The 26,424-nt window shown below is 48.1% G+C and overlaps 1 protein-coding gene across 11 annotated transcripts in view; it reads left to right on the top strand.

Moving 5' to 3' along the window:
• LOC145296137 (alpha-(1,6)-fucosyltransferase-like) overlaps positions 1 to 26,056 on the top strand; it is an 884,509-nt gene extending 858,453 nt beyond the window's left edge. For all 11 annotated transcript variants that reach the window (XM_080142295.1, XM_080142301.1, XM_080142300.1 and 8 more), the window contains 3 exons: positions 15,240 to 15,422; positions 21,079 to 21,229; positions 25,169 to 26,056. In XM_080142295.1, coding sequence (XP_079998421.1) covers positions 15,240 to 15,422; positions 21,079 to 21,229; positions 25,169 to 25,498 — 664 coding nt within the window. In that variant the 3' untranslated portion in view covers positions 25,499 to 26,056. The remainder of the gene's footprint in view (positions 1 to 15,239; positions 15,423 to 21,078; positions 21,230 to 25,168) is intronic.
• The last annotated feature ends 368 nt before the right edge of the window (positions 26,057 to 26,424 follow it).

Here is a 26,424-nt window from a genome sequence, read left to right as displayed (position 1 = left end):
CGCCTCTCTCTCTCTCCTTCTGCGCGCCTCTCTCTCTCTCCTTCTGCGCGCCTCTCTCTCTCTCCTTCTGCGCGCATCTCTCTCTCTCCTTCTGCGCGCCTCTCTCTCTCTCCTTCCGCGCCTCTCTCTCTCCTTCCGCGCCTCTCTCTCTCTCCTTCCGCGCCTCTCTCTCTCTCTCCTTCCGCGCCTCTCTCTCTCTCCTTCCGCGCCTCTCTCTCTCTCTCCTTCCGCGCCTCTCTCTCTCTCCTTCCGCGCCTCTCTCTCTCTCTCCTTCCGCGCCTCTCTCTCTCTCTCCTTCCGCGCCTCTCTCTCTCTCTCCTTCCGCGCCTCTCTCTCTCCTTCCGCGCCTCTCTCTCTCTCCTTCCGCGCCTCTCTCTCTCTCTCCTTCCGCGCCTCTCTCTCTCTCCTTCCGCGCCTCTCTCTCTCTCTCCTTCCGCGCCTCTCTCTCTCTCCTTCCGCGCCTCTCTCTCTCCTTCCGCGCCTCTCTCTCTCTCTCCTTCCGCGCCTCTCTCTCTCTCTCCTTCCGCGCCTCTCTCTCTCTCCTTCTGCGCGCCTCTCTCTCTCTCCTTCTGCGCGCATCTCTCTCTCTCCTTCTGCGCGCCTCTCTCTCTCTCCTTCCGCGCCTCTCTCTCTCTCCTTCCGCGCCTCTCTCTCTCTCTCCTTCCGCGCCTCTCTCTCTCTCTCCTTCCGCGCCTCTCTCTCTCTCTCCTTCCGCGCCTCTCTCTCTCTCTCCTTCCGCGCCTCTCTCTCTCTCTCCTTCCGCGCCTCTCTCTCTCTCTCCTTCCGCGCCTCTCTCTCTCTCTCCTTCCGCGCCTCTCTCTCTCTCTCCTTCCGCGCCTCTCTCTCTCTCTCCTTCCGCGCCTCTCTCTCTCTCTCCTTCCGCGCCTCTCTCTCTCTCTCCTTCCGCGCCTCTCTCTCTCTCTCCTTCCGCGCCTCTCTCTCTCTCCTTCTGCGCGCCTCTCTCTCTCTCCTTCTGCGCGCCTCTCTCTCTCTCCTTCTGCGCGCCTCTCTCTCTCTCCTTCTGCGCGCATCTCTCTCTCTCCTTCTGCGCGCCTCTCTCTCTCTCCTTCCGCGCCTCTCTCTCTCTCCTTCCGCGCCTCTCTCTCTCTCTCCTTCCGCGCCTCTCTCTCTCTCTCCTTCCGCGCCTCTCTCTCTCTCTCCTTCCGCGCCTCTCTCTCTCTCTCCTTCCGCGCCTCTCTCTCTCTCCTTCTGCGCGCCTCTCTCTCTCTCCTTCTGCGCGCATCTCTCTCTCTCCTTCTGCGCGCCTCTCTCTCTCTCCTTCCGCGCCTCTCTCTCTCTCTCCTTCCGCGCCTCTCTCTCTCTCTCCTTCCGCGCCTCTCTCTCTCTCTCCTTCCGCGCCTCTCTCTCTCTCTCCTTCCGCGCCTCTCTCTCTCTCTCCTTCCGCGCCTCTCTCTCTCTCTCCTTCCGCGCCTCTCTCTCTCTCTCCTTCCGCGCCTCTCTCTCTCTCTCCTTCCGCGCCTCTCTCTCTCTCTCCTTCCGCGCCTCTCTCTCTCTCTCCTTCCGCGCCTCTCTCTCTCTCTCCTTCCGCGCCTCTCTCTCTCTCTCCTTCCGCGCCTCTCTCTCTCTCCTTCCGCGCCTCTCTCTCTCTCTCCTTCCGCGCCTCTCTCTCTCTCCTTCTGCGCGCCTCTCTCTCTCTCCTTCTGCGCGCCTCTCTCTCTCTCCTTCTGCGCGCCTCTCTCTCTCTCCTTCTGCGCGCATCTCTCTCTCTCCTTCTGCGCGCCTCTCTCTCTCTCCTTCCGCGCCTCTCTCTCTCTCCTTCCGCGCCTCTCTCTCTCCTTCCGCGCCTCTCTCTCTCCTTCCGCGCCTCTCTCTCTCTCCTTCCGCGCCTCTCTCTCTCTCTCCTTCCGCGCCTCTCTCTCTCTCCTTCCGCGCCTCTCTCTCTCTCTCCTTCCGCGCCTCTCTCTCTCTCTCCTTCCGCGCCTCTCTCTCTCTCTCCTTCCGCGCCTCTCTCTCTCTCCTTCTGCGCGCCTCTCTCTCTCTCCTTCTGCGCGCATCTCTCTCTCTCCTTCTGCGCGCCTCTCTCTCTCTCCTTCTGCGCGCCTCTCTCTCTCTCCTTCCGCGCCTCTCTCTCTCCTTCCGCGCCTCTCTCTCTCCTTCCGCGCCTCTCTCTCTCTCTCCTTCCGCGCCTCTCTCTCTCTCTCCTTCCGCGCCTCTCTCTCTCTCTCCTTCCGCGCCTCTCTCTCTCTCTCCTTCCGCGCCTCTCTCTCTCTCTCCTTCCGCGCCTCTCTCTCTCTCTCCTTCCGCGCCTCTCTCTCTCTCTCCTTCCGCGCCTCTCTCTCTCTCTCCTTCCGCGCCTCTCTCTCTCTCTCCTTCCGCGCCTCTCTCTCTCTCTCCTTCCGCGCCTCTCTCTCTCTCTCCTTCCGCGCCTCTCTCTCTCTCTCCTTCTGCGCGCCTCTCTCTCTCTCCTTCTGCGCGCCTCTCTCTCTCTCCTTCTGCGCGCCTCTCTCTCTCTCCTTCTGCGCGCCTCTCTCTCTCTCCTTCTGCGCGCATCTCTCTCTCTCCTTCTGCGCGCCTCTCTCTCTCTCCTTCCGCGCCTCTCTCTCTCCTTCCGCGCCTCTCTCTCTCTCTCCTTCCGCGCCTCTCTCTCTCTCTCCTTCCGCGCCTCTCTCTCTCTCTCCTTCCGCGCCTCTCTCTCTCTCTCCTTCCGCGCCTCTCTCTCTCTCTCCTTCCGCGCCTCTCTCTCTCTCTCCTTCCGCGCCTCTCTCTCTCTCTCCTTCCGCGCCTCTCTCTCTCTCTCCTTCCGCGCCTCTCTCTCTCTCTCCTTCTGCGCGCCTCTCTCTCTCTCCTTCTGCGCGCCTCTCTCTCTCTCCTTCCGCGCCTCTCTCTCTCTCTCCTTCCGCGCCTCTCTCTCTCTCTCCTTCCGCGCCTCTCTCTCTCTCTCCTTCCGCGCCTCTCTCTCTCTCTCCTTCCGCGCCTCTCTCTCTCTCTCCTTCCGCGCCTCTCTCTCTCTCTCCTTCCGCGCCTCTCTCTCTCCTTCCGCGCCTCTCTCTCTCCTTCCGCGCCTCTCTCTCTCCTTCCGCGCCTCTCTCTCTCTCTCCTTCCGCGCCTCTCTCTCTCTCTCCTTCCGCGCCTCTCTCTCTCTCTCCTTCCGCGCCTCTCTCTCTCTCTCCTTCCGCGCCTCTCTCTCTCTCTCCTTCCGCGCCTCTCTCTCTCTCTCCTTCCGCGCCTCTCTCTCTCTCTCCTTCCGCGCCTCTCTCTCTCTCTCCTTCCGCGCCTCTCTCTCTCTCTCCTTCCGCGCCTCTCTCTCTCTCTCCTTCCGCGCCTCTCTCTCTCTCTCCTTCCGCGCCTCTCTCTCTCTCTCCTTCCGCGCCTCTCTCTCTCTCTCCTTCCGCGCCTCTCTCTCTCTCTCCTTCCGCGCCTCTCTCTCTCTCTCCTTCCGCGTCTCTCTCTCTCTCCTTCTGCGCGCCTCTCTCTCTCTCCTTCTGCGCGCCTCTCTCTCTCTCCTTCTGCGCGCCTCTCTCTCTCTCCTTCTGCGCGCATCTCTCTCTCTCCTTCTGCGCGCCTCTCTCTCTCTCCTTCCGCGCCTCTCTCTCTCTCTCCTTCCGCGCCTCTCTCTCTCTCTCCTTCCGCGCCTCTCTCTCTCTCTCCTTCCGCGCCTCTCTCTCTCTCTCCTTCCGCGCCTCTCTCTCTCTCTCCTTCCGCGCCTCTCTCTCTCTCTCCTTCCGCGCCTCTCTCTCTCTCTCCTTCCGCGCCTCTCTCTCTCTCTCTCCTTCCGCGCCTCTCTCTCTCTCTCCTTCCGCGCCTCTCTCTCTCTCTCCTTCTGCGCGCCTCTCTCTCTCTCTCCTTCTGCGCGCCTCTCTCTCTCTCTCCTTCCGCGCCTCTCTCTCTCTCTCCTTCCGCGCCTCTCTCTCTCTCTCCTTCCGCGCCTCTCTCTCTCTCTCCTTCTGCGCGCCTCTCTCTCTCTCTCCTTCCGCGCCTCTCTCTCTCTCTCCTTCCGCGCCTCTCTCTCTCTCTCCTTCTGCGCGCCTCTCTCTCTCTCTCCTTCCGCGCCTCTCTCTCTCTCTCCTTCCGCGCCTCTCTCTCTCTCTCCTTCTGCGCGCCTCTCTCTCTCTCTCCTTCCGCGCCTCTCTCTCTCTCTCCTTCCGCGCCTCTCTCTCTCTCTCTCTCCTTCTGCGCGCCTCTCTCTCTCTCTCCTTCTGCGCGCCTCTCTCTCTCTCTCCTTCCGCGCCTCTCTCTCTCTCTCCTTCTGCGCGCCTCTCTCTCTCTCTCCTTCCGCGCCTCTCTCTCTCTCTCCTTCCGCGCCTCTCTCTCTCTCTCCTTCTGCGCGCCTCTCTCTCTCTCCTTCCGCGCCTCTCTCTCTCTCTCCTTCCGCGCCTCTCTCTCTCTCTCCTTCCGCGCCTCTCTCTCTCTCTCCTTCCGCGCCTCTCTCTCTCTCTCCTTCTGCGCGCCTCTCTCTCTCTCCTTCCGCGCCTCTCTCTCTCTCCTTCCGCGCCTCTCTCTCTCTCTCCTTCCGCGCCTCTCTCTCTCTCTCCTTCCGCGCCTCTCTCTCTCTCTCCTTCCGCGCCTCTCTCTCTCTCTCCTTCCGCGCCTCTCTCTCTCTCTCCTTCCGCGCCTCTCTCTCTCTCTCCTTCCGCGCCTCTCTCTCTCTCTCCTTCCGCGCCTCTCTCTCTCTCTCCTTCCGCGCCTCTCTCTCTCTCTCCTTCCGCGCCTCTCTCTCTCTCTCCTTCCGCGCCTCTCTCTCTCTCTCCTTCCGCGCCTCTCTCTCTCTCTCCTTCCGCGCCTCTCTCTCTCTCTCCTTCCGCGCCTCTCTCTCTCTCTCCTTCCGCGCCTCTCTCTCTCTCTCCTTCCGCGCCTCTCTCTCTCTCTCCTTCCGCGCCTCTCTCTCTCTCTCCTTCTGCGCGCCTCTCTCTCTCTCTCCTTCTGCGCGCCTCTCTCTCTCTCTCCTTCCGCGCCTCTCTCTCTCTCTCCTTCCGCGCCTCTCTCTCTCTCTCCTTCCGCGCTTCTCTCTCTCTCTCCTTCCGCGCCTCTCTCTCTCTCTCCTTCCGCGCCTCTCTCTCTCTCTCCTTCCGCGCCTCTCTCTCTCTCTCCTTCCGCGCCTCTCTCTCTCTCTCCTTCCGCGCCTCTCTCTCTCTCTCCTTCCGCGCCTCTCTCTCTCTCTCCTTCCGCGCCTCTCTCTCTCTCTCCTTCCGCGCCTCTCTCTCTCTCTCCTTCCGCGCCTCTCTCTCTCTCTCCTTCCGCGCCTCTCTCTCTCTCTCCTTCCGCGCCTCTCTCTCTCTCTCCTTCCGCGCCTCTCTCTCTCTCTCCTTCCGCGCCTCTCTCTCTCCTTCCGCGCCTCTCTCTCTCCTTCCGCGCCTCTCTCTCTCCTTCCGCGCCTCTCTCTCTCTCTCCTTCCGCGCCTCTCTCTCTCTCTCCTTCCGCGCCTCTCTCTCTCTCTCCTTCCGCGCCTCTCTCTCTCTCTCCTTCCGCGCCTCTCTCTCTCTCTCCTTCCGCGCCTCTCTCTCTCTCTCCTTCCGCGCCTCTCTCTCTCTCTCCTTCCGCGCCTCTCTCTCTCTCTCCTTCCGCGCCTCTCTCTCTCTCTCCTTCCGCGCCTCTCTCTCTCTCTCCTTCCGCGCCTCTCTCTCTCTCTCCTTCCGCGCCTCTCTCTCTCTCTCCTTCCGCGCCTCTCTCTCTCTCTCCTTCCGCGCCTCTCTCTCTCTCTCCTTCCGCGTCTCTCTCTCTCTCCTTCTGCGCGCCTCTCTCTCTCTCCTTCTGCGCGCCTCTCTCTCTCTCCTTCTGCGCGCCTCTCTCTCTCTCCTTCTGCGCGCATCTCTCTCTCTCCTTCTGCGCGCCTCTCTCTCTCTCTCCTTCCGCGCCTCTCTCTCTCTCTCCTTCCGCGCCTCTCTCTCTCTCTCCTTCCGCGCCTCTCTCTCTCTCTCCTTCCGCGCCTCTCTCTCTCTCTCCTTCCGCGCCTCTCTCTCTCTCTCCTTCCGCGCCTCTCTCTCTCTCTCCTTCCGCGCCTCTCTCTCTCTCTCTCCTTCCGCGCCTCTCTCTCTCTCTCCTTCCGCGCCTCTCTCTCTCTCTCCTTCTGCGCGCCTCTCTCTCTCTCTCCTTCTGCGCGCCTCTCTCTCTCTCTCCTTCCGCGCCTCTCTCTCTCTCTCCTTCCGCGCCTCTCTCTCTCTCTCCTTCCGCGCCTCTCTCTCTCTCTCCTTCTGCGCGCCTCTCTCTCTCTCTCCTTCCGCGCCTCTCTCTCTCTCTCCTTCCGCGCCTCTCTCTCTCTCTCCTTCTGCGCGCCTCTCTCTCTCTCTCCTTCCGCGCCTCTCTCTCTCTCTCCTTCCGCGCCTCTCTCTCTCTCTCCTTCTGCGCGCCTCTCTCTCTCTCTCCTTCCGCGCCTCTCTCTCTCTCTCCTTCCGCGCCTCTCTCTCTCTCTCTCTCCTTCTGCGCGCCTCTCTCTCTCTCTCCTTCCGCGCCTCTCTCTCTCTCTCCTTCTGCGCGCCTCTCTCTCTCTCTCCTTCCGCGCCTCTCTCTCTCTCTCCTTCCGCGCCTCTCTCTCTCTCTCCTTCTGCGCGCCTCTCTCTCTCTCCTTCCGCGCCTCTCTCTCTCTCTCCTTCCGCGCCTCTCTCTCTCTCTCCTTCCGCGCCTCTCTCTCTCTCTCCTTCCGCGCCTCTCTCTCTCTCTCCTTCTGCGCGCCTCTCTCTCTCTCCTTCCGCGCCTCTCTCTCTCTCCTTCCGCGCCTCTCTCTCTCTCTCCTTCCGCGCCTCTCTCTCTCTCTCCTTCCGCGCCTCTCTCTCTCTCTCCTTCCGCGCCTCTCTCTCTCTCTCCTTCCGCGCCTCTCTCTCTCTCTCCTTCCGCGCCTCTCTCTCTCTCTCCTTCCGCGCCTCTCTCTCTCTCTCCTTCCGCGCCTCTCTCTCTCTCTCCTTCCGCGCCTCTCTCTCTCTCTCCTTCCGCGCCTCTCTCTCTCCTTCCGCGCCTCTCTCTCTCTCTCCTTCCGCGCCTCTCTCTCTCTCTCCTTCCGCGCCTCTCTCTCTCTCTCCTTCCGCGCCTCTCTCTCTCTCTCCTTCCGCGCCTCTCTCTCTCTCTCCTTCCGCGCCTCTCTCTCTCTCTCCTTCCGCGCCTCTCTCTCTCTCTCCTTCCGCGCCTCTCTCTCTCTCTCCTTCCGCGCCTCTCTCTCTCTCTCCTTCTGCGCGCCTCTCTCTCTCTCTCCTTCTGCGCGCCTCTCTCTCTCTCTCCTTCCGCGCCTCTCTCTCTCTCTCCTTCCGCGCCTCTCTCTCTCTCTCCTTCCGCGCCTCTCTCTCTCTCTCCTTCCGCGCCTCTCTCTCTCTCTCCTTCCGCGCCTCTCTCTCTCTCTCCTTCCGCGCCTCTCTCTCTCCTTCCGCGCCTCTCTCTCTCTCTCCTTCCGCGCCTCTCTCTCTCTCTCCTTCCGCGCCTCTCTCTCTCTCTCCTTCCGCGCCTCTCTCTCTCTCTCCTTCCGCGCCTCTCTCTCTCTCTCCTTCCGCGCCTCTCTCTCTCTCTCCTTCCGCGCCTCTCTCTCTCTCTCCTTCCGCGCCTCTCTCTCTCTCTCCTTCCGCGCCTCTCTCTCTCTCTCCTTCCGCGCCTCTCTCTCTCTCTCCTTCCGCGCCTCTCTCTCTCTCTCCTTCCGCGCCTCTCTCTCTCTCTCCTTCCGCGCCTCTCTCTCTCTCTCCTTCCGCGCCTCTCTCTCTCTCTCCTTCTGCGCGCCTCTCTCTCTCTCCTTCTGCGCGCCTCTCTCTCTCTCCTTCTGCGCGCCTCTCTCTCTCTCCTTCTGCGCGCCTCTCTCTCTCTCCTTCTGCGCGCCTCTCTCTCTCTCCTTCCGCGCCTCTCTCTCTCCTTCCGCGCCTCTCTCTCTCTCTCCTTCCGCGCCTCTCTCTCTCTCTCCTTCTGCGCGCCTCTCTCTCTCTCCTTCCGCGCCTCTCTCTCTCTCTCCTTCCGCGCCTCTCTCTCTCTCCTTCCGCGCCTCTCTCTCTCTCCTTCCGCGCCTCTCTCTCTCTCTCCTTCCGCGCCTCTCTCTCTCTCTCCTTCCGCGCCTCTCTCTCTCTCTCCTTCCGCGCCTCTCTCTCTCTCTCCTTCCGCGCCTCTCTCTCTCTCTCCTTCCGCGCCTCTCTCTCTCTCCTTCTGCGCGCCTCTCTCTCTCTCCTTCTGCGCGCATCTCTCTCTCTCCTTCTGCGCGCATCTCTCTCTCTCCTTCTGCGCGCCTCTCTCTCTCTCCTTCCGCGCCTCTCTCTCTCCTTCCGCGCCTCTCTCTCTCTCTCCTTCCGCGCCTCTCTCTCTCTCTCCTTCCGCGCCTCTCTCTCTCTCTCCTTCCGCGCCTCTCTCTCTCTCTCCTTCCGCGCCTCTCTCTCTCTCTCCTTCCGCGCCTCTCTCTCTCTCTCCTTCCGCGCCTCTCTCTCTCTCTCCTTCCGCGCCTCTCTCTCTCTCTCCTTCCGCGCCTCTCTCTCTCTCTCCTTCCGCGCCTCTCTCTCTCTCTCCTTCCGCGCCTCTCTCTCTCTCTCCTTCCGCGCCTCTCTCTCTCTCTCCTTCCGCGCCTCTCTCTCTCTCTCCTTCCGCGCCTCTCTCTCTCTCTCCTTCCGCGCCTCTCTCTCTCTCTCCTTCCGCGCCTCTCTCTCTCTCTCCTTCCGCGCCTCTCTCTCTCTCTCCTTCCGCGCCTCTCTCTCTCTCTCCTTCTGCGCGCCTCTCTCTCTCTCTCCTTCCGCGCCTCTCTCTCTCTCTCCTTCCGCGCCTCTCTCTCTCTCTCCTTCCGCGCCTCTCTCTCTCTCTCCTTCCGCGCCTCTCTCTCTCTCTCCTTCCGCGCCTCTCTCTCTCTCTCCTTCCGCGCCTCTCTCTCTCTCTCCTTCCGCGCCTCTCTCTCTCTCTCCTTCCGCGCCTCTCTCTCTCTCCTTCCGCGCCTCTCTCTCTCTCTCCTTCCGCGCCTCTCTCTCTCCTTCCGCGCCTCTCTCTCTCTCTCCTTCCGCGCCTCTCTCTCTCTCTCCTTCCGCGCCTCTCTCTCTCTCTCCTTCCGCGCCTCTCTCTCTCTCTCCTTCCGCGCCTCTCTCTCTCTCTCCTTCCGCGCCTCTCTCTCTCTCTTCCGCGCCTCTCTCTCTCTCTCCTTCCGCGCCTCTCTCTCTCTCTCCTTCCGCGCCTCTCTCTCTCTCTCCTTCCGCGCCTCTCTCTCTCTCTCCTTGCGCGCCTCTCTCTCTCTCCTTCCGCGCCTCTCTCTCTCTCTCCTTCCGCGCCTCTCTCTCTCTCTCCTTCCGCGCCTCTCTCTCTCTCTCCTTCCGCGCCTCTCTCTCTCTCTCCTTCCGCGCCTCTCTCTCTCTCTCCTTCCGCGCCTCTCTCTCTCTCTCCTTCCGCGCCTCTCTCTCTCTCTCCTTCCGCGCCTCTCTCTCTCTCTCCTTCCGCGCCTCTCTCTCTCTCTCCTTCCGCGCCTCTCTCTCTCTCTCCTTCCGCGCCTCTCTCTCTCTCTCCTTCCGCGCCTCTCTCTCTCTCTCCTTCCGCGCCTCTCTCTCTCTCTCCTTCCGCGCCTCTCTCTCTCTCTCCTTCCGCGCCTCTCTCTCTCTCTCTCCTTCCGCGCCTCTCTCTCTCTCTCCTTCCGCGCCTCTCTCTCTCTCTCCTTCCGCGCCTCTCTCTCTCTCTCCTTCCGCGCCTCTCTCTCTCTCCTTCCGCGCCCCTCTCTCTCTCCTTCCGCGCCCCTCTCTCTCTCCTTCCGCGCCCCTCTCTCTCTCCTTCCGCGCCCCTCTCTCTCTCCTTCCGCGCCCCTCTCTCTCTCCTTCCGCGCCCCTCTCTCCTTCTGCGCCCCTCTCTCTCTCTCTCTCCTTCTGCGCCCCCCTCTCTCTCTCTCCTTCTGCGCCCCTCTCTCTCTCTCTCTCCTTCTGCGCCCCTCTCTCTCTCTCTCTCCTTCTGCGCCCCTCTCTCTCTCTCTCTCCTTCTGCGCCCCTCTCTCTCTCTCTCCTTCTGCGCCCCTCTCTCTCTCTCTCCTTCTGCGCCCCTCTCTCTCTCTCTCCTTTTGCGCCCCTCTCTCTCTCTCTCCTTCTGCGCCCCTCTCTCTCTCTCTCCTTCTGCGCCCCTCTCTCTCTCTCTCCTTCTGCGCCCCTCTCTCTCTCTCTCCTTCTGCGCCCCTCTCTCTCTCTCTCCTTCTGTGCCCCTCTCTCTCTCCCTCCTTCTGCGCCCCTCTCTCTCTCTCTCTCCTTCTGCGCCCCTCTCTCTCTCTCTCTCCTTCTGCGCCCCTCTCTCTCTCTCTCTCCTTCTGCGCCCCTCTCTCTCTCTCTCTCCTTCTGCGCCCCTCTCTCTCTCTCCTTCTGCGTCCCTCTCTCTCTCTCTCCTTCTGCGTCCCTTTCTCTCTCTCTCCTTCTGCGCCCCTCTCTCTCTCTCTCCTTCTGCGCCCCTCTCTCTCTCTCTCTCCTTCTGCGCCCCTCTCTCTCTCTCTCTCCTTCTGCGCCCCTCTCTCTCTCTCTCTTCTTCTGCGCCCCTCTCTCTCTCTCTTCTTCTGCGCCCCTCTCTCTCTCTCTTCTTCTGCGCCCCCTCTCTCTCTCCTTCTGCGCCCCCTCTCTCTCTCCTTCTGCGCCCCCTCTCTCTCTCCTTCTGCGCCCCCTCTCTCTCTCCTTCTGCGCCCCCCCCCTCACTCTCTTTCTCCTTCTGCGCCCCCCTCTCTCTTTCTCCTTCTGCGCCCCTCACTCACTCTCTCTCTCCTTCTGCGCCCCTCACTCACTCTCTCTCTCCTTCTGCGCCCCTCACTCACTCTCTCTCTCTCTCTCTCTCCTTCTGCGCCCCTCACTCACTCTCTCTCTCCTTCTGCGCCCCTCACTCACTCTCTCTCTCTCTCCTTCTGCGCCCCTCACTCACTCTCTCTCTCTCTCCTTCTGCGCCCCTCACTCTCTCTCTCTCTCTCCTTCTGCGCCCCTCACTCTCTCTCTCTCTCCTTCTGCGCCCCTCACTCTCTCTCTCTCCTTCTGCGCCCCTCACTCTCTCTCTCTCCTTCTGCGCCCCTCACTCTCTCTCTCTCCTTCTGCGCCCCTCACTCTCTCTCTCTCCTTCTGCGCCCCTCACTCTCTCTCTCTCTCCTTCTGCGCCCCTCACTCTCTCTCTCTCTCTCCTTCTGCGCCCCTCACTCTCTCTCTCTCTCTCCTTCTGCGCCCCTCACTCTCTCTCTCTCTCTCCTTCTGCGCCCCTCACTCTCTCTCTCTCTCTCCTTCTGCGCCCCTCACTCTCTCTCTCTCTCTCCTTCTGCGCCCCTCACTCTCTCTCTCTCTCTCTCCTTCTGCGCCCCTCACTCTCTCTCTCTCTCTCCTTCTGCGCCCCTCACTCTCTCTCTCTCTCTCTCTTCTTCTGCACCCCTCACTCTCTCTCTCTCTCTTTGTGCGCCCCTCACTCTCTCTCTCTCCTTCTGCGCCCCTCACTCACTCTCTCTCTCTCTCTCTCTCCTTCTGCGCCCCTCACTCACTCTCTCTCTCTCTCTCTCTCTCTCCTTCTGCGCCCCTCACTCTCTCTCTCTCCTTCTGCGTCCCTCACTCTCTCTCTCTCTCTCTTCTTCTGCGTCCCTCACTCTCTCTCTCTCCTTCTGCGTCCCTCACTCTCTCTCTCTCCTTCTGCGCCCCTCACTCTCTCTCTCTCCTTCTGCGCCCCTCACTCTCTCTCTCTCCTTCTGCGCCCCTCACTCTCTCTCTCTCTCTCCTGCGCCCCTCACTCTCTCTCTCTCTCTCTCTCTCTCTCTCTCCTTCTGCGCCCCCCTCTCTCTCTCTCTCCTTCTGCGTCCCCTCTCTCTCTCTCTCCTTCTGCGCCCCCCTCTCTCTCTCTCTCCTTCTGCGCCCCCCTCTCTCTCTTTCTCCTTCTGCGCCCCCCTCTCTCTCTTTCTCCTTCTGTGCCCCCCCTCTCTCTTATTCCTTCTGCGCTCCCCCTCTCTCTCTTTCTCCTTCTGCGCCCCCCCTCTCTCTTTCTCCTTCTGCGCCCCCCCTCTCTCTTTCTCCTTTTGCGCCCCCCCTCTCTCTCTCCTTCTGCGCCCCCCGTCTCCCTCTCTCTCCTTGTGCGCCCCCTCTCTCTCTCTCCTTCTGCGCCCCTCACTCTCTCTCTCTCTCCTTCTGCGCCCCTCACTCTCTCTCTCTCCTTCTGCGCCCTCACTCTCTCTCTCTCTCTCTCTCTCTCTCTCTCTCTCCTTCTGCGCCCCTCACTCTCTCTCTCTCTCTCTCTCTCTCTCTCCTTCTGCGCCCCTCACTCTCTCTCTCTCTCTCTCTCTCTCTCTCTCTCCTTCTGCGCCCCTCACTCTCTCTCTCTCTCTCTCCTTCTGCGCCCCTCACTCTCTCTCTCTCTCTCCTTCTGCGCCCCTCACTCTCTCTCTCTCCTTCTGCGCCCTCACTCTCTCTCTCTCTCCTTCTGCGCACCTCACTCTCTCTCTCTCTCTCTCCTTCTACGCCCCTCACTCATATTCAGGAACTCTCTCTCTCTCCTTCTGCGCCCCTCACTCACTCTCTCTCTCTCTCTCTCCTTCTGATCTCCCCCCTCTCTCTCTCCTTCTGCTCCCCCCTCTCTCTGTCTTTCTCTCCTTCTCCGCCCCCTCTCTCTCCTTCTGCCCCCCATCTCTCTCTCTCTCTCTCCTTCTGCACCCCTTTCTTTTTCTCTCTCTCTCTTTATGCCCTGATCTTCTCTCTCTTTTTTCTACCTTGCCCCTCTCAAATGCAATAAATATTTTAGTACAAAATAATATGAGCAATTACTCTGCTTTCTTGAAATCATGTTCATGACGAGCAACAAATGTCATGACAAGAAGATAAACAATGAAATTCTCTTGGTTGACCCCCACCACTGCCACACCCAACTTTATTCCCAGGTCAAAACAATTTGATTTGGCCAAGTTTTGAGATGATGACCCACTTCAAAGTGACATGTGAAGAACTCCATCTGGCACTTACGATCTCTAGATCATCCAAGTTAAACACATAATATTACATAATTAAACACATTATTACTCGTAAAATATAACACTAACTTAATATCATCAAGTTAAACACATAATAATATTATTGCTGTTAAAATATTCTAAAATTAACTTAATATCATCAAACATAAATGCCAGCTTACATTTCAACAATAACTTGTTTATTGTCTGTGAACTGAATGCAAAGGACATCCTTCTTGCTCTTGTCAAAAAAACACCTCACCAGTGTGGTTGTACATATTTTTTTCTCGTTTGTGAAGATGAGGTAGACTTGAAAATTCAGAGAGCATAACACCACTGATACGATCCGGCAATTGAAGACAGGCGATTTCAATTCACAGCAGTCCAATGGAGCACCATACTCGTCATAATATACACAAAAAGCAAAGAATTGACACCTTTCTCTCTCTTTCTCTCTCTCTCTCTCTCTCTCTATATATATATATATATATATATATATATATATATAATGACAAAAAAAAAATAGACACCCATATAAACAGTTTATCTCAATAAACATAATTTATTGAACAAAATCAAAAATAAATGGTAAAAAATTTAATAACTCATACTTGGTTGACATTCCCTTTGCTGTTTTTAATGCTAGGACCCTTCTAGGCCTGGCATTGATCAGTTAATTAATATCATCTTGAGGAATTTCTTGCCATATTTGACGCAATAATGCTAAAAGTTCAGGCTTAAAAGATGTATTCCTTTTCTTTTTGCAAAGATTTCAGTCTAATATGCCCTAAAGGTTTAATTGGGTTCATATTCAGGAACTGAGTTGGCCATGGAAGTTTATTAATCCTATTTAGGCTCAACCAATATTGTGTCAACCCTAGCAGAGTGATAAGGAACTCCGTCTTCCATAAATAAGGAGTTATCGTTGTTCATTTTACCACTTGAGAATATTGGTAGGAGTCCTTCATGTAATATTGAAATATATTTAGCAGAATTGATGTTTCATTCGCACTTTACCAGATCTGAGTGACCACTCCAAATTGCACCCCATACCATAACCAAGAACCCCCCCCCCCATGTTTCAGCGTTGGTTGCAGTTAAAAAGAGTGAAAATTTTGCTGAGGGAGCCTCCATACCCTTCCACTATCGGGAAATAATGAAAATCGTGACTCCTCAGAGAAAATGACATTGGTCCAAAAGGTCATAGTCCTCTCCCCCCTCTCATTAGCGCAATCTTTTCTGCGTTTGATATTGGCAGAACAAAGAAGAGGTTTCCTTCTCACAGCTCTACCATAGTAGCCCAGCTTGTGAAAATACCTGACAGCTGTTCTGGGGCTCACACCAGCTCGTGTTGCAATGTCAAAAGCTTTGCACCGAGGATCCTCTTCAACATTTCTTTTCACAAGACGCAAGGTTCTTTCAGAGGGCGACTTCAATTGTCGTCTCTTGTGAATTGCACGATCACTCTATTAACAGTAGAAAGGAGTATTGAAAAATTTCCTGCTATTTTGAGTCGACTAAGATGAACTTTATGTTGACCCATGATTTGTCCTCGCAGAAATTTGGATAGGTCTGATGCTCCTTTGGTTCATGGCATAATAAGATACTCTAAGTTATTTCAGCACTATTCTTATCTGTAAATATAAATAAGCAGATCTTAGGAAAAATGTTTATCTTAATATCTATTCTTTTCTGTCATGTCTGTGTAGTGACAGATAATGACGGACAGTTGCAAAGGAAATCACTGCCTGCCAGTAAATGCAAGTAACCACCTCAAAATGCCAATGACTAACAATGCTTGCCATTGATGACAATTTTATTTTGGAGCAGTTCAATTGAGGCCAATATTGGTCGACAGTGAACGCCTGGAAAGGACAGTGACAGTTATGAAGACTGTCAGTGTCTACCAGTAAACGCAAATGACTGCCTTAAAACAGGACTAATCGTCAGTGACTGCCAGTTACAAAGGCAGTCAGTGCCCACCAGTAAATGCCAGTACCTGCAAATAATCATTCCAAACCAGCGCTAATCGCTAGTAACCACCAGTGCTGACAATGACAGCCAGTGACTTTCACTAGCAATGCCTGATAACGGAAGACAGATGATTTCATTTTGGTCATAACCACCAGTGCTCGCTATTTTCCAGGGCTGATAGTAGCCCCCACAAACAACTGTAGTTTAATTTGTTTTCAGGGAGTGGAGTAGAGGGGAGGGCTTTTTACAGAATCTGTTCTGAATTTGTGTCATACTTACCCGGGCGACGTTGGTACACCGGTCCTGCTAGTGTATTATAAATTAATAAATATATTTTTAATGCAGTAAATTGTTTACGGGTTGAGAAATTATTTGAAAAACCGTAAATCTAAATTCAGATAAATCTTTCAACTTGTTATATAGTCATTTTTATTGTGCTTTTTTGCAGTGTCCATGTACGTCGAACGGACAAAGTTGGGACGGAGGCGGCTTATCATGGAATTGAAGAGTACATGACGCATGTAGAAGAATACTATAAACAGTTGGAACTAAATACTGGTGAAAAAATTGAACAAAAACAAGTTTACTTGGCATCGGATGACCCAAATGTCTTGGCAGATGCTGTCGCCAAGTAAGTATTTTTTTCTTTTAATTTTTTTTTTTTTTTTTTTTTTTTTTTACAACAAACAAGAAAAAGTATATTGTCACTTAAAATGTAAGAGGTTACTATTTGGGATCATGTCTAATAGGGAACAGTGGGGAGTTGAGCAGCAAAGTGTCTGTTCACATTACATTTAAACTTTTGCATGTTAGTACAGTCAGGGAAGCAGAGAGGGAATTCCAAAGTTTAGCAATTCGAGGGAAGAAATTATGGTAAAATTCCGGCACATAAGAACCTCAGTGGTTGAAGGGGTGTGATTTTGCTGCTTGTCGGGGTAGTCGAAGAGGCATAAATGCTATGAGTTCATCAGTGCACATTAAATAAATATTTGAAAAACTGGCATAAATATGCAACATTGCGGTAATGCGACAGATTGATCTCTGCTAAGGAAGTATGCTTTCTGACAAGTTTTTTTTTTGTGCAACTTAGCATCCACAAAGCTGGACCAATTGTCACCAAACTTGTTTAAAATATTGGTTTAAAACTAATATTGGAAAAGGGTGAAAGCTATATCTTTGGTAATAACTGCTCTATTCGGCAAATGAAGTCCTGCATAACTTTGAAAAGTTTGGTTTAAGTCGAAGTTTTGACGGAATTTCAACTTTTTGAGTTTTCCAAATTGACGTCATAGATCAGTTAATCGACCGTGTCTCTCGGTGGTGACAATCTAATGCTCTTTTATAATAGAAACGACCATGTAACATTTCAGTTTTTTGATGTCTAAATGTTTCCATGGCATAACTCTGGGACTATTTCATGCAATAATGAGAAATAATGGCCAAACAACATGGCTTGAATGCTGTCAGCTAGAATCGAAACTAAAACCTATAGCTCTCTAGCGATATTTGCTACCATCTGACTTAAGGATACATACATATCAAAACTAAATTAACGTTAACATATAAATATACTGGGAGGGGGGAGGCTTTACCTGGTCGTAAAATATGTTTAAATATGATATTTTGATTTGTCCAGATTTCGTATTATAGAGTTGTGATTTAAAAAGTTTAAAAAAAAGTATTTGGGTGCCACCAGCTAGAATTGAAACCAAAAGCAAAATATGTATACTGCTCATATAACAGACAGGAATATGGCTTTATTTTAATCTATATATATATAAATGTGTGTGCATTCTTGAACATACAACTAACATAAATTTCCATATACTAGCAAACAAACCATTAACATAAAACTTTCATATACTAATTAAAAAAAAAAAAAAATAAAATAAATTTCAATAACAGTAAATGTGACGTAAAAAAATAAATATTTAATAAAAAGTGATTTACTCAGGAAAAATAACTTCTGTAAATATCCTAAAAATAATTTGGTGTTAATTACACAATTGACAGTGGATCCAGACAGACACCAATCCAGATGGGACAACAGTGACTATGATAATTACATCAGCCAGTTCTTGCGTAAAACTAAGAAAATTAGGACCAAAACCAAAATGTAGACAGAAATAATCTGTTATTGAATGAAAGATGTCTTAATGAAAGAATACTGTGTGTATGTTTGTATGCGTATGTATATGTGTGTATGTTTGTGTTTGTATGTATGTATGTGTGTATATGTTTGTGTGTATAATATATATATATATATATATATATATATATATATATATAAATTTAAGTTTATAGAAGAGATGCAATGAATAAATCGTCTGTTATTTAATGAAAGATGCCTAAATGTGTGCATATATATATATATATATATATATATATATATATATATATATATATATATAAAATAAATTTAAGTTTATAGAAGAGATGCAATAGATGAACTCGCACTACAACAACTTATGGTGGAACCCGGCTATGCAATTTCACTTTATTGTGTCCTGCATCTTTCCGGATGATTATCGTCATACTGAGTTCTCCCCATCTCGTCATCCTAGCTGACTTTTCAGTTCCGCCGCAGATTTGCACATCTTGAAGCAGATGTGACAAATTGAGCAATTTCCACTGATTTGACTTCATCTCGAGGTTGAAGGGTATTCCTATGAAAAATCACATTTCTTCTCAAACCAGCAGTAGATTTAAAAACTTTGCTGCATATTAAACAGATCGTTTGGTTCGGAGTAATAGGTGTAAAGCTGACCTGAACAGGAGTTTTGTGCGACTTTAAGGTGGTTGACCTAGCCAGCTTTTGACAAAAGCACTTATTCATAAGTGTCGCGTTTCCAGCTGTGTGTGTCATGGTTAAGACCATCAATTAAACTATGGCATTACAGACAGGACAATGATCTGCATTTACAAGACCTGTATGTATCAAAGGCACATTAAATGCTTTTAATGATTTCACCAAACTTGATTAAACATCAAGTGGCAAGCACAAGTACCCGATACTGAAGTCCTTGTGAGAGCATGTTGCTCTAGTGTTGAGACCCTTGTAATCAGATCTCACATGCGTTGGATAGGTCACATGATCGAAAGATTGTAGACTGCCGAAACAAATTTTTTATGGGGAGCTAGAAAATAGCAACATAAGCCTAGGAAGAGGCTTGGTCTGTACAAAGAACAATTTGAAAGTCCTTCAAATCGACATGGACACGTGGGAAGAACTTACTCTGCCAAGGCTGAAGTGGCGAAAGCTTGTATGTGAAAGTTTTGAAGCTCTAGAGAAAAGAAAGCAGGCCCACAGCAATCTGAATTGAGAGCTTCGCAAAGGTTTAATTGATGGCCTTAACCATGACACACAGAACTGGAGATAGATATATATATATTTTATATAGTTCTTATATTTAATATGTTATGTTCTTAATTGTGTCAGGTGGCATATCCAATATATTTTGGGAAGTCATTCCCTTGTCAGGCACGTGTTTAGCTTTCAAACGTCAGTTGTGTGTGTGTGTGTGTATATATATATATATATATATTTGTATCAGGTCATGTCATATGCTACTGGTACAATGTAACCCAGTACTACCTGCCTCATGGTCGGGTTACCGGTGACTAAACTAGTTCCTCTGCCAGACTTGTTTGGTGAGGAGGGTGGCTAGTTTCCCTGAAGGATAAAAACAAGACCTTCCAAAGGACGCATGAACCCTTTTTTGTGGTCAACGGCCAACTAGCACCGTGTTTGTATGTATGTGTTGGGGTGGAGAGGGCTCCCGTAAGCCGTAGTGAAAGGCAACCTTTCTAGGAGAAGCAAATCTCTGATTTAAAAAACCATAAAGCGGGAGACCAGTACCCGCATTAAGCTGGTCTGCAGTTTAACTTGTTGCTGGCTATCTTGCTCCCGCTTGTTGCTGGATCTCAACATTTTGAACCGAGAGAGAAACTTAGCTGTCGTACAAAGCTAAGACTCTGTAACATCATCTGTCATTTGTCTATAAAAATCGTCCTGTGGCGATGGAGAAATTGTGATGCGTGGAGGCTTGAAATGCTGGAAGCATGTAATAATTGATCTCAATGATCGTCTTCAGTGTCATGCCTGCTTGAGCGTGTGAATTCACCGATAGGACTAAAAAAAAAAAAGTCATTTTTGGGCTCATGGACTATGTGTCTGAGGGAGTGGCACTCGTCTGACAAGACGTTGCAGTCATCATATATATATATATATATATATATATATATATATTGATTCAATGAAGTGAAACTGCATAGTTTATTCGTCACATCTCTGCATTGGTCTGCCTACTGTAAATCTAAATTTATTTTATATACACAATGCTTTAAGCCACCTACTGTAATCTCATATATATATATATATATATATATATATATATATATATATATATATATAAGGCACTATGTTTGTTTGTCTCCATATTTTCAAACTCTATCTCTTCTGAAACTAAAAGTCGCAGAGTGGCGCTAGGGGCTTCAAATGATTGGATTTTTTACGGATCATTCTTTTATGGGTCTTTAGCCGGTTGAAATATTTTTTCAAAGGGGTCAAAATTTAAAAAAAAAAAAAAAAAAAAATCGCTGTACATTTTGTAAATTTATTTTAGTTTATTTTTAATCCGTTTGTATGCGTAGCGCCAGCTTCGAGTATTAGTTTCGATTCTAGCTGATGCCACCCAAGTACTTTTTTTACTTTTGAAATCACGACTATAATAATATATAATCTGAACAAATTAAAATATCATATTGAAGCATATTTTATGACTGGCAAAGTGTGTGTGTGTATGTATGTATGTATGTATATATATATACATATATATATAAAAAAATGTATATTATAAAAATAGTTAAGTCTTAGACTCCAGGCTCTAAGTCATGTGGCCTCTGCACAACCGAAGCTATAACTATAATTACTTCCCCTCTAAGTAACAATATAATAAATTCTAAAAATGAACTGATCTCTTTCTGTAAACATAAGTCCAAATTTAATTATGGCAATTTTGAAATTACATAGTTATTACTTTTACCCTTTATATAGATATAAAATATTTTTTCTTTGACTTTATCGTTTTTCGACATACTTAATACTTTATAATTTAATAATCCTTTATTTTAATTTGTTATCTCTTCTTTGCATGGCCGGTTTTTTATTCTTTAAACTTTCCTATCTATCTAATATATCAATCTACCCACACTTTCATATCTTGTATGTATATTTACTTAAATTTTACTATATGAATTTACTTATTTTTTTATTTATATTTTTTTAAATTTTTTTATTTTTTTTTCCTGAAATTACAGATACCGGCCATCTTCCCTTAAATAATTTTAATTTTTAAATTTTTAATTTTATTCTTATTTTACTTTATTTTATATTATATATTATATTTTATTTTTATTATATTTCATTTTTTATTTATTTTCTATTTATTTATTATATATTATATTATTTTGCCCTATATATATTTTCGCGCCTTTAACATTTCCTGTCTGGGTCAGTTTGACTTTTGTTTCCCTTTATTTTATATTTAACTTTATCTTTCTTTTGTTTCTTTTTTCTCCTTTCTCTTCCCAGATTTTTTTATTTATAGTTATGTCTCGGAAGTAGAGTGAAAAGCACATCTTATTATTCTTTTATTAATATTATTTTTTCCTTGTACACACTTTTTTGTGAATTATTCCATCGATTTCTGCCTTTGGATTATTATGGACCATCTTCTTCCAATTATGGGATTTCTTTGGATTTTACTTGTACAAATCGAAATTTTTTTAACTTTCTTGAAGTTTTACAGTTGGATTTTACCGTCACTGGATTTTTTATCTTCCACCAGACTATCCATTAATGTGTAATCACCTTTTTCTTTACCATATTCCCTCTGCTTAACTTATTTTGTTTTCAAGTAAGATCTTTGACTTATTTGTTGTTTCATCAAATACTTCTGCATGCAAAATCCGATCCTGCATTTTGTTAATTCCTACCCTCTGATGAGAAGGAGAGTATTTCTTCGAAACTCTGCGGATTAAGGACTATCCATTTATCTAGTGTTTCCTTTTCAAATTAAATGTTTTTAACTCATTTCAAAGTGTTTTTTAACATATTTCATTAACTGTTTGCTCATATATATATATATATATATATATATTAGTATAAAAGAAAGCCACTTTACTTCATTCAATGTTGGAAATAAATTTCTAATGTAAAAAATGGTTGATTTTTATATGAAACTGATATTTTTTTGTCTCTGTTTTTTTTTTCCCTCCCCCCACAGGTATCCTACTTACCGGTTCATTTACGACTCTGAGATCTCCAAGACAGCGGGGCTGGGCACCCGATACAGCACAGCTTCTCTGCGTGGCATCATTTTTGATATCCATTTTCTTTCGCTCTGCGATTATTTGGTCTGCACGTTTTCCTCGCAGGTAAAACCATTTATCGTCTTTTATCAGTTGTTTTCTTTCTCCAAATTCTAAAGTATGGGGGAGGGGCTGACCTTTGTCAAAACTACACCCCTGTTTTGCACACACGCAAAAGAGACTTGCAGAATTATCACGCAAGCAATGTTTTTCTATGCCTCTTCGGTATTGAACTGTTTCTTATTACTCGTGTAACAATTATCATGAATAAATATACATCGGCTGTAAATATAATTTTTGCTGATGTCCCTAACAGTTGTCTATTCTGATAGCTTCTTTCCTCGGACGAGGATCGGTGTGTCATCATGATTGTCGTATATACACCCATTGATTAATCAGTGCTTATCTCCCTTGTCTCTTTAAAGGTTCAAATGGGCAACAGGTAAACAAATCACTGCTCGCTCGGGGAGTTACGTGAATCAGCCTATATCTATAAAAGTGAACGTGTCTGTATCTGTACATTTCCCTCTGCAATAACTTTGTCAATTTTAAGTCTACAGACTCGACATTCGATATACAGGGTACTGAGATTTGGGAAAATCTTTGTGATCGGTTTTCGGCCGGAAATTTGGCTGTTAAGGGGTCCAAGTTTGACCTTTGAGAACTCTACCAAACTCCTCTGACAATTTTGGGTCTAAACACTTGAAATTTTATGTACAGGTTCCTTGGACATGGATCTAACTTAATAACTTGATTTGAGCCCAAAATAAATGTTAAGGGGTGATAATAGGGGTCAAAGTTAAAAAAAAAATTGACCACTTTTTTTTTGTTCAACATACACCCCAAACACCTCGGGCAACGCCGGGCTGAAATGCTAGTATAAAGTAAACCGCAATCAAACCACTTCCTCAGTGTTTCTTACCTTAGTTGACGTCAGTTCGTGTGCACGGCGACAGAAAGCCCCAAAAGGCAGTTTAAGCCATCCCTTCCATAACGGAAAAGACCAGAATTGACGAACACGATCACTCTTCAGATAAGTTATTGTGAAGGCACGTATGTGGGAACCGAGTTTCCACATACACACGGACACAAACCTGTGACATTAAGGTAAACCTGATTATCGCCCTTTAATTCTAGCAATGTCATTCTCTTTCGTGTCGGTTCTTTATTCTTCATTCTGTTTTTCCCTTGAACACGGGACCATGCAGAAGCGGCAAAACTACGCTCCTGTTTTGCACATATGCAAAAGACATTTGCACTCCCAGTCATACAAGTAATTGTTTTCCTATACCTCTTTAGTATTGAACAATTTCTCATTAAATGTACGTGTATAGATGAGAAAACTATGCTTCTGTTTTGCAAACACGCAAAGAAACTCGCAGAATTATCGCGCAAGTAATGTTTTCCTATACCTCTTTAGTATTGAACAATTTCTCATTAAATGTACGTGTATAGATGAGAAAACTATGCTTCTGTTTTGCAAACACGCAAAGAAACTCGCAGAATTATCGCGCAAGTAATGTTTTCCTGTACCTCTTTAGTATTGAACAATTTCTCATTACTTGCGTAACAATTCTCGTAAATAAATGTACATCGGTTGTAAATTATAATCTTGGCAAATTTGTGTGTTCATTCTTGGCTCGGAGGACCAAGCGACCTATTTCCATATTTCTCTATTTGCAACGTGACTTCTACCTCTACACTATCCAATTTTCATGATAACAGATCGTCATGGGGTTGCCTGCCCTGACATTTGTTAACCTTAATCCTTAAGTGGCCTCTGGGCCTTGATAAGTGGTGACTCTCTGGTAAATGTAAAAAAAAAAAATCCAAACTGTCAGATCTTTTCTTCTCATTAACACTGGGTTTGAAAATGGAAATGTTGTAGTTAGCTGGAAAGCAGTCCCATGATATGGGAAATGGACAGGTGCGCAAGATTGAACCAATTCTCGTTCATCAATCGGCAAAATGGACAAATTCCTAATTCGTCGCTAGATTCATCTGTTTTTTTAATGTCTTGTCAAACAGAAAACACAAATTTAGAAATATGGATGGCGATGAGTAGAAGCAATGCAGCTGGTCAGCATCATTCATCATTAATGACCTCTTAACATTTCCAAAGGTCATGACCTTTTGTCTATCCTCTTTTATAAATAATAGCTGAAACAGACGACATGCAAACACCATTTTTAGTTTACTTGTCGTTAAAAATACAAGTTTCTATCTACAATCAACTTATTTCGTCAGCTGCATAACTTTTTTTTTGGGAAGTTGTTTCCTTATTTGAGGCAAATGTTTTTATAGGCCGGATGCCCTTTCTGATGCCGACTCAGTGAGGTGGTTGAGACCAGTGCTTTTCTAGGTGATTGCTCACAAAGGTTAAAGTTCACAAAAAGAAGATTACACTTTGGTAATTTTTTTATTTTTATTATTCACGTTCACTCCTAACAAGGCATGTAGCCAGTTGGATGTATGGGGTTACTATTTGTGATCATGTTTAGGAAAGATTAACAAGATGTTGGTTTACGTTACATTTAAACTTCTGCATATCAGTACAGTCAGGGAAGCAGGCAGCAGGAAGGGAATTCCAAAGTTTAGCTGTTGAGGGAAGTTAGATTAGAAAGCTTTCTGGCATTTAGGGACCTTAACAGTGAAGAGGTGAGATTTTGTTGCTAAGCGGGTTTAGCAGGGCTATGTACGTCAAGGAGGTTACAAGGTGGAGTTTTAGGATTTGTGGAATATGTCAACAGACTTAGCGCAGGGCAGAGAGGGAAAGTAAGGGAGAAAAAGAAGTGAAGAGTGAAGAAATATTACTTTTTGCAGACCACGATAAGGTAAAGCCGTAACAATTACCCACTAATATGGCATCAAGAGGCTCCTCCCAAAAACTACTGCATGGTCCAAAATCCATTCACCAAATGGCAATACAACAGCCCCAGTACTTGGCACCTGCTGGTAGGACGGCTTCCTTAGTGGTTAGTCCAAGGTTCAGGCCCCTGACTATTATATCAGGGACCTGAACTTTGGACTAACCACTGACCTGATGTCAGCCCAGTAAAATGTTTACCTCCAGCACCACTGTTAATGAGATAGAAACACAAAACTTCCGACATTTCAAGCAACTGTTCATGCAAAAATACTGCTGAACTAGAATTTTTATAGTAAAAAAAAAAAAAAAAAAAAAAAATCTATTCAATTGATATGTTTAGAGGAAAGTATGGTGAGAGGTTCCCTTCTCACTAACTGAAAAAAAAACCCCAAAAAAATTCAGTTGGCAAAGTTAATGTATATAGTAACTCAGCTAATTTCCTCAAGTCATTTCCAACTTGATTTGGATGGAAATTGTCTTTTGCTAACATTCGACGGCGGCACATTTATTGGTATGACTGTATGAAAAGTATAATAAAATGGATTGGCGTCAGCAGTTTTTTTTTTTATCAAAAGTTGAATTAAAAATTTGAGAATTCGTTTATTTTGAAGAAAAAATAGCAAGTGTATCAGAAGGCGCAAATTGACAATAAAAAATTCCAATAAAAAATTTTAAGAATAGTATTTGGGGGAGGGCGAAAGTGTACAAAGAAAAACAATTGGGTAAATAAATTAACAGAAAAACAGACTTTAAAATAATTTGTGAGCTAGTGCTCACTCCCTTGGCAGTCGCACCAATGTAAGAGACCATGGAAGAGAAGAAAAAAATGAAGAAAGTGACCACAGCACATACAGCATTGTGTTGGCGATTGTTGCGAAAAGCATCACATGATCTCACCGGCCAACACACAGCAGTCCTTAGCTAGATCACACAAGATGGTAAGTCAGTTGTTATTCCACCAGCAAAGGTTGACCGCCTGAGAGTTCAGTCAAGTTCTCTTTGATGGCTATTGCCCACATTCTCAGCTCTCTCTCTTTCACACACGTCCTTTCTAAAATTTGCTCCCCCCCCCTACCAATAAAGATATTTACGCCAAGTTCATAAAAGTTAACCATTTCTTTTCTTTCTTCTCCCAGGTTTGTCGAGTCGCCTACGAACTGATGCAAACGTATCACGGCGATGCCTCACAACGGTTCTACTCTCTGGATGATATTTACTATTTCGGCGGCCAGAATGCCCACAATGTGGAAGCCATCCAAAACCATGTTCCAAAACGCAAAGAAGAAATTGCGTTAGCAGTTGGAGATCTCATCGGCATCGCTGGAAACCACTGGGACGGTTACTCGAAAGGTGTGAATCGAAAAGCAGGCAAGAATGGGCTGTTCCCTTCCTATAAGACGGCCAACAAAGTTGTGACTGCAAAATTCCCCACTTACCCTGAAGTACCATTAACGAAAGGGAGGTGATGATAGGTTACTGGAAACGGGCAAAGTTACGGCTCTCTCTCTCTTTAAAAAAAAAAAAAAAAATTTAGAAAATAAATTAACGATGACAACTTTTTTTTCCCCCCAATTCGTGGGTCAGTCGCTGGCAATATCAGTTAAAAAAAATAAAATCCAGCAAACAATCTGATCAGTAAGTAAAAAATACCAAATGACTTAAAAATTGTTATTCACGTTACGAAGGGACCAGAGAGCAGCACAGTCGGATTGCGAGTCTTTTTCTATTATCGTTATTATTTGGTTGGGGTTGGAGTTGGGGATTGGAGAAGGGGGGGGGTCGTCTGTTTGGTTTACCGTTGGTTGACTTTGGAACTGTTCTACCGGGTGAAAACTAAAAAAAATATCTCATGTGGAAACAAGAAACATTCCCTGCCAAGTGGGGTGGGATGGGATGGCTTCTGTATGAATTGCCGGGTTGATGAGGTTCAGTCTTAACTTGCAGCTTACATGTTCCTCTTTAAATTACCTAACACCAACGGAGAGAAAATAAAAAAATAAATATAAAAAAAACAAAAAAAAAAACAGTTGGCTTAAATTCAGAATTGGTAGGAAATACCGTTTTATGCCTTCAGAAAATGTTTTTTTTTTTTTTTTTTAGTTTATATATATATATATTCAATTTGTCTTTACATAAGCAGTAATGTTGCTACACAGTCATGAGCATGTTTCGGTCTTTTCGTATATAGTAACTAGAGACCTCTTCGGGCAACAACGCTTAAAGAATTCCGCTTTTGTAAATAAGCGTTGTTGCCTGAAAAGGTCTCTAGTTACTAAATACTAGAAGGCCGAAACATGCTCATTACTGTGTAGCAACAAATTACTACTTATGTAAAGATAAATTAAAAATGTAACTTGCTCTACTTCCATATTGAGCACTCTTGTATTAACCT

Source organism: Euprymna scolopes, chromosome 16 (assembly GCF_053919585.1).
Source record: "Euprymna scolopes isolate OS-2025 chromosome 16, ASM5391958v1, whole genome shotgun sequence".
In the NCBI taxonomy this organism is placed as follows: domain Eukaryota; kingdom Metazoa; phylum Mollusca; class Cephalopoda; order Sepiida; family Sepiolidae; genus Euprymna; species Euprymna scolopes.
This window is presented reverse-complemented; position numbering and strand designations above follow the sequence as displayed.